Consider the following 11,390-nt stretch of genomic DNA (forward strand, 5'->3'; position numbering starts at 1 on the left):
TTCATGACAACAGTTTCCAAAGGAAAGACTTTCAAAAATTTACATACCCTTTAATCCTGAACACTTATCTAAAAACTAGAATGTAAAATTTTATAGTAATTTGCTGAAACTTACTTTTTGGCTTAGCAAATGATCTATCTTAGAAAATGTTGAATGCAGTGATGAAAAGAAAGTATATTCTGCATATGTTGGATGAAAGGTTCTGGATATATTAGTTAGGTCCATTTGCTCCATAGCTCTTCTGTTTATATTTGTTGATTCTCTGTCTAATTGATCTATTAATGAAAGTAGGGTGTTGAAGTCCCCCATTACTATTGTATTGGAGTCTATGTCTCCCTATAGATTCATTAACATTTCTTTTAAATGGCTGGGTGCTCAGGCATTGAATGCATAGGCATTTAATGGAGAGACATCTTCCTGTTGAAGGGATTCCTTAATCATTACATAACGCCTTTCTTTGTAACTTTTAACAGTTTTTGTGTTAAAGTATGTTTTGTCTAATATTAGAATGGCTAAATCTGCTCATTTTTGCTTTCCATTGTCATGAAATAATTTTCCATTCTTTTACTTTCAGTCTGCAGTTATCTTTCTTGGTGAGGTGTGTTTCTTTTAGGAGGCAATTAGATGGATCTTGTTTATTAATCCATTCATCCAGCCTGTATCTTTAAATGGGAGAATTAAGGCCATTTACATTCAAGGTTACTATTGTTGGGGCCAGTGCTGTGGCATAGCTTATGGGTGTTCATTAGAAACATGGCAGCTCCCCTTCTGATCCAGCTCTCTGCTATGGCCTGGGAAAACAGGAGAAAATGGCTCAAGTCCTTGGGCCGCTGTAGCCCTGTGGGAGCCCCGGAAGAAGCTCCTGGCTCCTGGTTTCAGAACTGTTCAGGTCCGACCGTTGTGGCCATTTGGATGGACGGAACCAATGGACAGAAAAACTTACTTATTTGAGAGATAGAGTTACAGACATTGAGGGAGAAAGAAAGATAGTAAGGTCTTCCTTCCATCGGTTCACTCCCCAGATGGCTGCAATGGCTGGAGCTGTGCCAATCCGAAGCCAGGAGCCAGGTGCCTATTCCTGGTCTCCCATGTGAGTGCAGGGGCCCAACCACTTGGGCCATCCTCCACTGCCCTCCTGGGCCACAGCAGAGAGCTGGACTGGAAGAGAGGCAGCTGGGACTAGAACCGACACCCATAAGGGATACTGGTGTCCCAGGAGGAGGATTAACCTACGGCGCCAAGGTGCCTGCCCCCCCAACAAGTTTTTATTGGTATTTACCTGAGGGCTAATGATGCTGAGCATTTTTTCATGTACCTGATGGCCATTTGTGTGTCCTACTTTGAAAATTGTCTAGTCATACTTGTTTTGTTGTTGTTGTGCTTCTTGTTCTCTTTATATATATTATGCATATTTTCATTAAATGCACAGTGTGCAAATATTTTCTCCCATCCTATTGATTGTCTGTTCACTTTGTTATTGATCCCTTTGCTGTGTAGAAGATTTTTTCTTTATGTAATCTCATTTTTCTATTTTTTATTTTATTGGCTGTGCTTCAGGGAACATATCCAAGAAATTTTTGTCTAGGCCAGTGCCTTGATTGTTTTTTGCATGTTTTCCTCTAGTAGTTTGATGGTTTCAGTTCTTAGGTGCAGATCCTTGGTCGATTGTGAGTTGATTCTTGGATAAGGTGTAAAGTAGGGGTCTTCTTTCAAACTTCTGCATGAGAAAATTCAGTCTTCTCCACATCTTTTGTTGAAGAGATTATCCTTTCTCTGGGGAGTGATTTCAGGTTGTTTGTGAAAGATTCACTGGTTGCAGATGTGTGAATTAATTTCTGTGAGTTCTATTCTATTCCATTGGTCTGCACGTCTATTTTGTACCAATTTTGATTATAACAGCCTGTGGTATGTGTTGAAATATGGCGATGTGATGTCCATCATTTTGTTTATTGATGTCCATGGTTTTATTTGTTTTTGTTTAAGGTTACTTTGGCTATTTGGGGTCTTTTGTGTTTCAATTTAAATTTTAGGATGGTTTTTTTTAGATATGTGAATAATTCTTCAGGAACTGCAAATCTGAATCATACATGTATACTTTATTTTCAAAGATAAGCATTATATTTATATAGCTATAAAATGGAAACTCAAGCAATAAAAATCACAAAGTAGAAAAGTTCCAACATTGAGATTTAAAGTATAAAATATATTAAATATTTTCCCCAAACTATGTATTCATACTACATCAAACATTTCCAGAAAGTTACTAAGTGAACACTTTTCATTTCCTTTGCTATGTCATTTGTGACTTGTTAAGCACAATAATCAAAGAAATAGGTGCTAGTTATCCTGGCTTAAAGGTGAAAATTTCCATATTACCCTGAAATAAAATTCAAATTTAATCTTTGATTCTAAAAAGAGTTATCACTTGAACCTTCTTTTCATACAAATCCAAGTAGATTTATAGTACAGAAGCTTACCCTTAAAGTTATATTTTGAAGCACTTTTATATGACTACTAAGCAAAAACCAATGAACACTTGCTAAGTGAATATCGAATGTTTATTATGGGAGTTTCCATTTACCCTTTGAAAAACATGTGAATGGACACATATTTATTTTGCAAAATACTTCATTAAATAAACATAAACATTGTATTTAGTCGTAATTAACTACCCAAACAAAACTTTGCTAGTCTAAAATGGGTACTTGGAATACCATGGGCAATATTTTTATTGATGTTATACTTTATAATGAAATAGATAATTCAGGTATCAAGAATGATTAGAACCAAACAAAAGTAATACAAATATTTAAAGATTATTGATTTTATTTTGAACAATAATTCAGATGAAAGATAAGTATTTATTCAAAATCATCTATTTCCTAGATCACATAACATTCCTTTTTGATTTCAAGGACATTGGTGTGGCCACACACAATTTAGGCAAACACAATGAAAACAGGACTATTATGGATATTAGGATAACAATTACTTCATAATCTGAAATATTACTGAGATTATACAGGAAAACATGCAAGGAACAAAACTCACATTTCTTATATGGAGTCTCTCCAGTGTTCATATTCTCTCATCTTCCCTTTCTTACATGTAATATTTGTATTAGCATATTTCATTGTTACTATTTACATATCAGACTTGAATATGCTTTTTAAGCTTTTAAACTAGTCAAGAATTTAAGTAATAAAGAGCTCCTTGCCACTTAAAACATCATTCTTAGATATAGCTCTGTTTAAGCATGAGTCAGAGACCTCGGTGTTAGGCTTTGAGAGTGGAATTTTAAGTATCATCCATTAAGAACTGTTCATTTGGCAGATGGGATGGAATTGACATGTTTCTGAAAACGCACTTAGTGGTAAGATAAATCATACTATTTGTTGATTAAACACATTTCTAGTTAGAATTAAATTTGATTATTACTCCTTAAAAATGAATATTTAGCACTTTAAAATGAATGTTAAGTTTAAAGACTAAAGAAATGAAAATTATTATAGAAATGAATACTATTGCATATGCATACATTCACATAATCATTTACATATGGAATAATTGTAATTTATTTTATTTTTAATAATCTTTTTTTTTTTTTTGACAGGCAGAGTGGACAGTGAGAGAGAGAGACAGAGAGAAAGGTCTTCCTTTACTGTTGGTTCACCCTCCAATGGCTGCCGTGGCCGGCATGCTGCGGCCGGCGCATGATGTTGATCCGAAGCTGAGAGCCAGGTGCTTCTCCTGGTCTCCCATGCGGGTGCAGGGCCCAAGCACTTGGGCCATCCTCCACTGCCTTCCCATGCCACAGCAGAGAGCTGGACTGGAAGAGGGCAACCGGGACAGAATCCAGTGCCCCTACCGGGACTAGAACCCCGTGTGCCGGCGCTGCTAGGCGGAGGATTAGTCTATTGAGCCACGGCGCAGCCAATAATCTTTTAAAGCTCCTAGGAGCTAGTGAAGTTGTCACAATAATATGAATTCAATAAATATGTTTTAATCTTTCTGAATTATAATAGTGAATTTTTTAAAAAACATTTATTTAATTTAAACATAGTTTTTTCTATGAGGACAATAAATTATAGCATGGTATTGTTGTTAAGGCATATATTCACATTATTTATATGTAATTTTCTAATGAAGAACTAAAATCGGAATAAAAATTTAAACTTTAATAAGGGAGCCTACTTCCCTTATTAGGAATTATTCTTCTAAGTGCAGATAAACATGAAAGTTCCAGAAACACAAAAACTGTGCAGAAAGACTTTGAAGATTAATGAAAGATAAACAAAGTTATAGGTCAATCTCAATAGATCTCACCATGGATCTGCTTGTGGAACTAGGAAGTTCTCACTTTCCAACGTCCTCAAGAGAAAAATAAGTACATATAAATACCTCCATTTAATTAAAACAGTAGAACTTAAAATCTTCCCCTCTCCTGCCAGATTTCTGGCACAGAAAAGTGTGGACACTTTGTCCTTTGCTTCTTTGCATAGATGTAACCGACCTGTGAGTCACCATTTACTGGAAGCTGTGAGAAATTATTAAAATAATGTATGACTGTATTTCAAGTAAAGTAATGATGTTTTTTGACTGTTGCAGGCACTACATCTGAACTGCTGTCACTTATCATATTTTATATAAGTATAGCTTTAAGGAAGTTTACTTAGTGACTCTAGGATTATAAAATACTTATAAACCTCCATCCACTTGTTTCCTGTCATATGTGTGCATCCATTTGCTAGGTATTTATCATAGTAACCCACTGAATAAAATGCACAGAATGTAGACATGATGTGAGTAAAATGGATAAGCATATGTGTGGCACTTGTTTTCTCCACAATGTGTGCAATGTATTGAGATAGATGAAAGGAAGTCCTATAGGACTCCGGTGATTACATAATCTCTGAAAATGATTGCAGTAGAAAAGGAAAATTTCAAAAAAAAGTTTTGATTTAAACTGAACTTCATGTATGTTTCTTTCCTTTCCACTTTTGTTTTTATGTCATGGACATTCCCTCTACTTTGGCTTTATTATTTAACATCTGAAGTCTCCAGTTGTATGCTATACTGGCTTGATGTACACATAAGTGCATGAACACACTTGAGACAGGATTTCTTGTCTAAGTATTATACGAGATTATCTCTGCTCATAATTTCATTTGCTCTTTGTCAGTACTGAGAAGTAAGTGAGATACAAAAAAAATTATTTGAATTTTCCTTGAACTGTGTGATTCTATGATGATATAGCTGCTTAGTTGAAATCTTTTTTTTTTTTTTTTTTTTTGACAGGCAGAGTGGACAGTGAGAGAGAGAGACAGAGAGAAAGGTCTTCCGTTGCCATTGGTTCACCCTCCAATGGCTGCTGCAGCCAGCACACCGTGCTGATCCGATGGCAGGAATCAGGTACTTATCCTGGTCTCCCATGGAGTGCAGGGCCCAAGCACTTGGGCCATCCTCCACTGCACTCCCGGGCCACAGCAGAGAGCTGGCCTGGAAGAGGGGCAACTGGGACAGAATCCGGTGCCCCGACCGGGACTAGAACCCGGTGTGCCGGCGCTGCAATGCGGAGGATTAGCCTAGTGAGCTGCGGCACCGGCTGCCTAGTTGAAATCTTTAAAAGAGCTCCCTGCTTCCACACAAACACCTTCCCCTGCTTCCAAACAAGTTTTTTATAAAGAAGCCTTCAGATGAAAAAAATTTGATAAACTGATTTTGAACTATGCATATGGAACACATTTTGTGTTCCTTGTTTTATGTTTTGATAAACTGATTGTCTTCTTAATGAGTTAGACCTTTCACTTTTTAACACCCATGAATAGAAAAAAAAAGTCTTAAAAGACAGAAATAATGATATTCCATCATAAACACAGAGTGAATCTGAAACAAAATATATTTATGTGTGTGTGTGTGTGTGTGTATCTTGCGGTATTCTCAGTAGCTTTTTTTTTTTAAGAGAATGTTAAAAAGGATGTGTATTATGGTTAATTTTGCACCAATATCAAATATAGCCCAAGTATCAGTCTAGAATAATATGATGTATCATGAGAAAGGAACAAGGTAGGCAACTTAGCTAAATTGTTAATATTCTTTAAAAGAGGCCAACTTTACCCAAAATTTTATCCTTACTAGTATAGGAAAATCTATTGTATTTGTTAACATTTTGTATTTATATTCTGTATTCTTTCAGATAAGTTATCTGAAAAACTAAAATGAAACTCTCTAAAAATTAACAAAACAGAACTCCCAAAGAATGAATACTTTTAATCAGTGATTACCTGAAAAAATTCTACATTTTATAGAGATTTTGTATTACACCCAAAGATAGTCATTCTTGAAGAACCATATACTAATATTATATCATTTTGTGTTTTTCTCCATCATTACTCTGGACAATTGGTTTCATTTAGCTGATTAACTTCTCATAATACATTATTGATTTCATTTGAGAGATGCAGTTTAGAAACTTGTCTTTATATAGATTATCGCTGTTAAGGCTCACAGAAATGGTGTATTTTAAAACTACTTTCCCCAAAATGATTTCAGTTTTTACCTTCTGTGCTTGAACCGGTGCCCATATGGAATGTCAGCAGTGCAGGTGGCAGCTTTACCTGCTACGCCACAGTGCCAGCCCCATGTTTGCGTATTTTAAATGAACATGTTATTTGTTTTGAATTCTAAAATAACAATTGATTGAAAAGTAGGCTCATTAGATACATATGTTCACATATTAATCTTGCTTTATTTTCACAAATCTGTTGTGTTTCCTATATCATCTTTACTTTTCTTATTTTATCTCTTCCTATAGTATATTGTTGTAAATTACTTAAAAATGTTTTTTACATTAATTCGAGTTGACAAGGAGTATGAAAGAAAGAAAAGAAATGTGTAAATAAGACCATAGATAAAATACTAAGAAGCGTTTTCTATATCAGCCAGGAACGAGGTTAAATTCTTGGAGACCGTAGCAGAAGTGGGTATGCTATCCATACCTGTCAGCCTTCTTTTCCTGTCATGAGAGTTAACAGAGTATGACATCAACTATAATGATCATAATTCTGGGACTGTAAAGTTTTTAAGCTTCAAGATAAAGAAAGCATGGACTCCTTCTCTATAACCGAGGCCAAGTTATAAAGTCAAGAAGATATGTCGAGGCAGCGCTGTGGCGTGGTGGGTTAATTCACCGCCTGAGGCGCCAGCATCCCATATGGACGCTGGTTTGAGTCCCAGCTGCTCCACTTCCAATCCAGCTCTCTACTATGGCCTGGGATCAGTGGAAGATGGCCCAGATGCTTGGGCCCCTGCACCTATGTGGAAGGCCTGGAAGAAGCTCCTGGCTCCTGGCTTCCATCTGCTGGTTCACTCCCTAATTGGATTACATAGAAAATAAAGGCACAGCTTACACTATACATCCTAGGTTAAGTCATACATTGTGCATGTCACTACATAAACCATGCAGATTGTGTTCAGTTTGGTTGTGTTCAATATTACTAGATGAAGGTCTAAATTATAAGTAAGAAAAATAACATACTAGCACTCTTATAACTTAAAATCATGAGAGATAAGGCACAATTTGAACAAAACCAGTCTGATGAATATTAGTGTGTCTGTTACACTAAATATAAAAAATTAAAAAGCAATTTAAATGTAAAAATTAGCTCAAGGAAATCAGTTATAAATTGTACAAATTTTGTATTCCTTAAATAAAAGGTTTCTGGGTAAAATGTAGTAAGCTCATTTCTTAGTAAATGGTGCACATACATGAAACATGAATCTGATGAACTCTTAATGCCTCTTTTGGGAGAAAAATAATTCTGTACAATTTAAAAATTGACATGTTAATACTCAATGATTGTTTACAGCCCTCATCTCTACTGCTGAGGAACACTATTTATTTCTTCTTACTATTTACTGAACTCTTTACTTAGCGTAGGGTGAATCTTACGAGTATAAAATAAACTGAAAACAGATAATTGTAAAAATTGAGAGAAAGAATAAGAAAGGAAAGGGGGATAAAGGGTGGGCACGTGGGCAGGAAGGAGTGTAGGGTGTGAAGTAACTATTTTCCTAAATTGGTGTATATAAAATACATGAAATTTGCACCTTAAAATATTTTATTATTATTTTTAAGATTTATTTATTTATTTATTTATTTTTAAACTTTTATTTAGTAAATAGAATTTTCCAGAGTAAAGTTTATGGATTACAATGGCTTTTCCCCCCCATAACTTCCCTCCCACCCGCATCCCTCCCATCTCCCGCTCCCTCTCCCATTCCATTCGCATCAAGATTCACCTTAAAAAATTAAAGAAATAAATAACTCAAAAAAAATTTGCTGCAGAGGCAACTCGCTAGTCCTAAAGTGCCGCAACCCTCTTTACTGCTGTGTATTGCTGATTCTGGATACACTTAAGTGAACTTATGTATTTAGCATAAATGCCAGCTGAACTGAATGACTTCATTCTTTTTTTTTTTTTTTTTAAGACACATTTATTCAGCGTCATGATCAGACTATTACATTTAGCAATCAACAGCATGGGTGCAAAAGAAAAAAAAAAAAAAAGAAAAAACTACATTAAAACCCTTTGTTGGAATGCTTTACACTTTCCACAGAACAGAAACTAAAATAACCTGTTATACAATTAGTCACAAATACAGTCCTCGAGTTTTTTTGCCCATACACATGAGTATTGTCTAAAACATGTCTTCTTTGTAGCAGCTAGGCCCTGCCACCACTGTGCTTGGCTGAGTTCACAAATCTGTTGTAACCTGTAGCTTCTCTGTCACTTCTCTGGCTCTCCTCTCCTGCTAAGCTTTGTTTCCTGGCAGTTATTAAAACCTCCCGCCACTGCCATAGCTGCTGCTGCTGCTAGAACCACCACAGCCACCTTGATTTCGTGGTTTGGCAAAACATTGGCAGCCACCACCATAGGGGCCAGAACTTCTGCCTCCAAAATTTCCTCCCTTCATGGGTCCAAAATTTGAAGGTTGATTGTTGTAATTGCCAAAATCATTGTAGCCTCCGCTGCCTCCAAAATTGCTTCCGTCATTACCAAATCCATTGTAACCATCCCCACTGCCACCATAACCACCTCCACCGCGGCTGCCGCCGAAGCCACCACGACCACTGAAGTTTCCTCCACGACCAAAGTTGCCATTGCCACCAAAACCACCTCCACGACCACCACCAAAGTTTCCAGAACCACTTCGACCTCTTGGGGTGGACGAAGCGCTGGCCATCTCCTGCTTCGACAGGGCCTTCCTCACTTCACAGTTGTGGCCGTTCACAGTGTGGTATTTCTGGATGACAATCTTATCCACGGAGTCATGGTCGTCGAAGGTCACAGAAGCAAAGCCCTTCTTCTTGCCACTGCCTTGGTCAGTCGTGATCTGAATCACCTCGATTTTCCCGTACTGCTCAAAGTAATCTCGGAGGTGACACTCTTCAGTGTCTTCTTTAATGCCACCCACGAAGATCTTTTTCACAGTGAGGTGGGCACCTGGTCTTTGGGAATCCTCTCTCGACACAGCCCTCTTTGGTTCCACAACTCTTCCATCCACTTTGTGTGGCCTTGCGTTCATGGCCACATCCACCTCCTCCACGGTGGCGTAGGTGACAAACCCAAAGCCCCTGGAGCGCTTGGTGTTCAAGTCTCTCATTACCACGCAGTCCGTGAGCGTGCCCCATTGCTCAAAATGGCTCCTCAGGCTCTCATCGGTCGTCTCAAAGCTCAGCCCTCCGATGAAGAACTTCCGCAGCTGCTCGGGCTCCTTGGGCGACTCTGACTTCGACATGACGGCGGTGGGAAGAGAGAACTCGACGATGCTTCCTCGGCGGCGTCCGCAGGCAGTGAATGACTTCAAATATTCTAATGGAAAGCTCCAAGCTATGGCAGAGTTAGAGAAATAGAAAACAATGGGGCCGGCGCTGCGGCTCAATAGGCTAATCCTCCGCCTTGCGGCGCTGGCACACCGGGTTCTAGTCCCGGTCGGGGCGCCAGATTCTGTCCTGGTTGCCCCTCTTCCAGGCCAGCTCTCTGCTGTGGCCCGGGAGTGCAGTGGAGGATGGCCCAAGTGCTTGGGCCCTGCACCCCATGGGAGACCAGGATAAGCACCTGGCTCCTGCCATCGGATCAGCGCATTGCGCCGGCCGCAGGGCCATTGGAGGGTGAACCAATGGCAAAAGGAAGACCTTTCTCTCTGTTTCTCTCTCACTGTCCACTCTGCCTGTTTAAAAAAAAAAAAGGAAGAAAGAAAGAAAGAAAGAAAACAATGGAATCACTAGCGCTCAGCAAAACCCAGTCCAATGCTGACACCTCCACATCTTAACCATTTTTAACATAATGTAGTTTAGCTTTATTTCACTGCTAATACTATAAAATTCTGCCTATTCAACATCATATATAATTCATTCATCATACCTGTCTTCTTGCTATTTGAGTCTAAATTGATTCTGATAGGACTTTCTACATGATTTGCTTTCTAGTTATATATGAAAATCTTCCCCTAACTTTTGATTTTAGAGTCTCAGCTAAATTTGTCCTGGCCACAGAAATATAGAGAGTCATAGAAACACAACATGAGTAGTGAGACATTATCTAGCAATTTGGGCACTTTCTCTTCAAGTAGCTGGCACTTTTCAGAGATGTAGCCACACTTGAACTTTGAAGTTCCAAAGTAAGTCCATCTTACTGATTCTGCTCTAAGTTTGCCAAGCCACACCAGATGTCTAATTTTCTCCTGAGATGACGGCTTGGCCAGTTTCTCCACTCCCTGAGTTACCAGGCATGACGTGCTATGGCTAGAGATACCCCTGACACTCTATTGGCAGACAGGCGCTAACTGACATATGCCCAGACTTAGCTTCTAATGAGGAATGTAGCTTTCGCCTCCTTTGTAGTCTACTCCCTTGTGAATTCTACTGGAACATACTTTAAACATTGCTTTGCTCTTTTAGTTTAGGGCCTGAAACCCAGATTTTGCTTTTAAAAATGAGTCACCTCTGTGATTTTCCCTTCAGGGGAATATGTGGGCTTCTTCCTAGTGGATAGGGTTCCACTAGCACGTTACTTTGTCCTATATGTTTCAGAAAATAATTTTCAAAGAACTATATCTCAGAATAAAGGCAAAGTGATAGAGATAAAGATAAAGGAATAATTACAAGCCATGGTTGGGTGGGTGGGGGTGAGAGATTAGGTATAGAAAGCAAATTAAACATAGCAAAAGAGGCATGGCTATCTGGAATAGTCATCAATTTACAAAGATTCAGCTAATTATATATACATGTTTTCATTCTGACTTTCCTACTTTCCTAAACACATTATACAAAATACAAAACTAAATCGAAGAAATAATTATGAATGTATGCTGTAGCAGAAATTAGT

The 11,390-nt window shown here is 38.1% G+C and overlaps 1 protein-coding gene across 1 annotated transcript; it reads right to left on the reverse strand.

Annotated features, from left to right (window-relative positions):
* Positions 1-8,587: 8,587 nt before the first annotated feature.
* Positions 8,588-9,851, reverse strand: LOC100345587 (heterogeneous nuclear ribonucleoprotein A1-like). The gene has a single exon (XM_002712980.6). It carries the CDS (start codon positions 9,799-9,801, stop codon positions 8,839-8,841), a length of 963 nt encoding a protein of 320 aa, XP_002713026.2. The 5' UTR covers positions 9,802-9,851; the 3' UTR covers positions 8,588-8,838.
* Between the last annotated feature and the right edge of the window lie 1,539 nt (positions 9,852-11,390).

The sequence above is a fragment of the Oryctolagus cuniculus genome, chromosome 9 (assembly GCF_051225735.1).
Source record: "Oryctolagus cuniculus isolate XC-2025 breed Fujian yellow rabbit chromosome 9, ASM5122573v1, whole genome shotgun sequence".
NCBI lineage: Eukaryota > Metazoa > Chordata > Mammalia > Lagomorpha > Leporidae > Oryctolagus > Oryctolagus cuniculus.

Bases quoted from the DNA above. Each gene is read 5' to 3' on its own strand.
- LOC100345587 (XM_002712980.6), bottom strand. From the start codon at position 9,801: ATGTCGAAGTCAGAGTCGCCCAAGGAGCCCGAGCAGCTGCGGAAGTTC.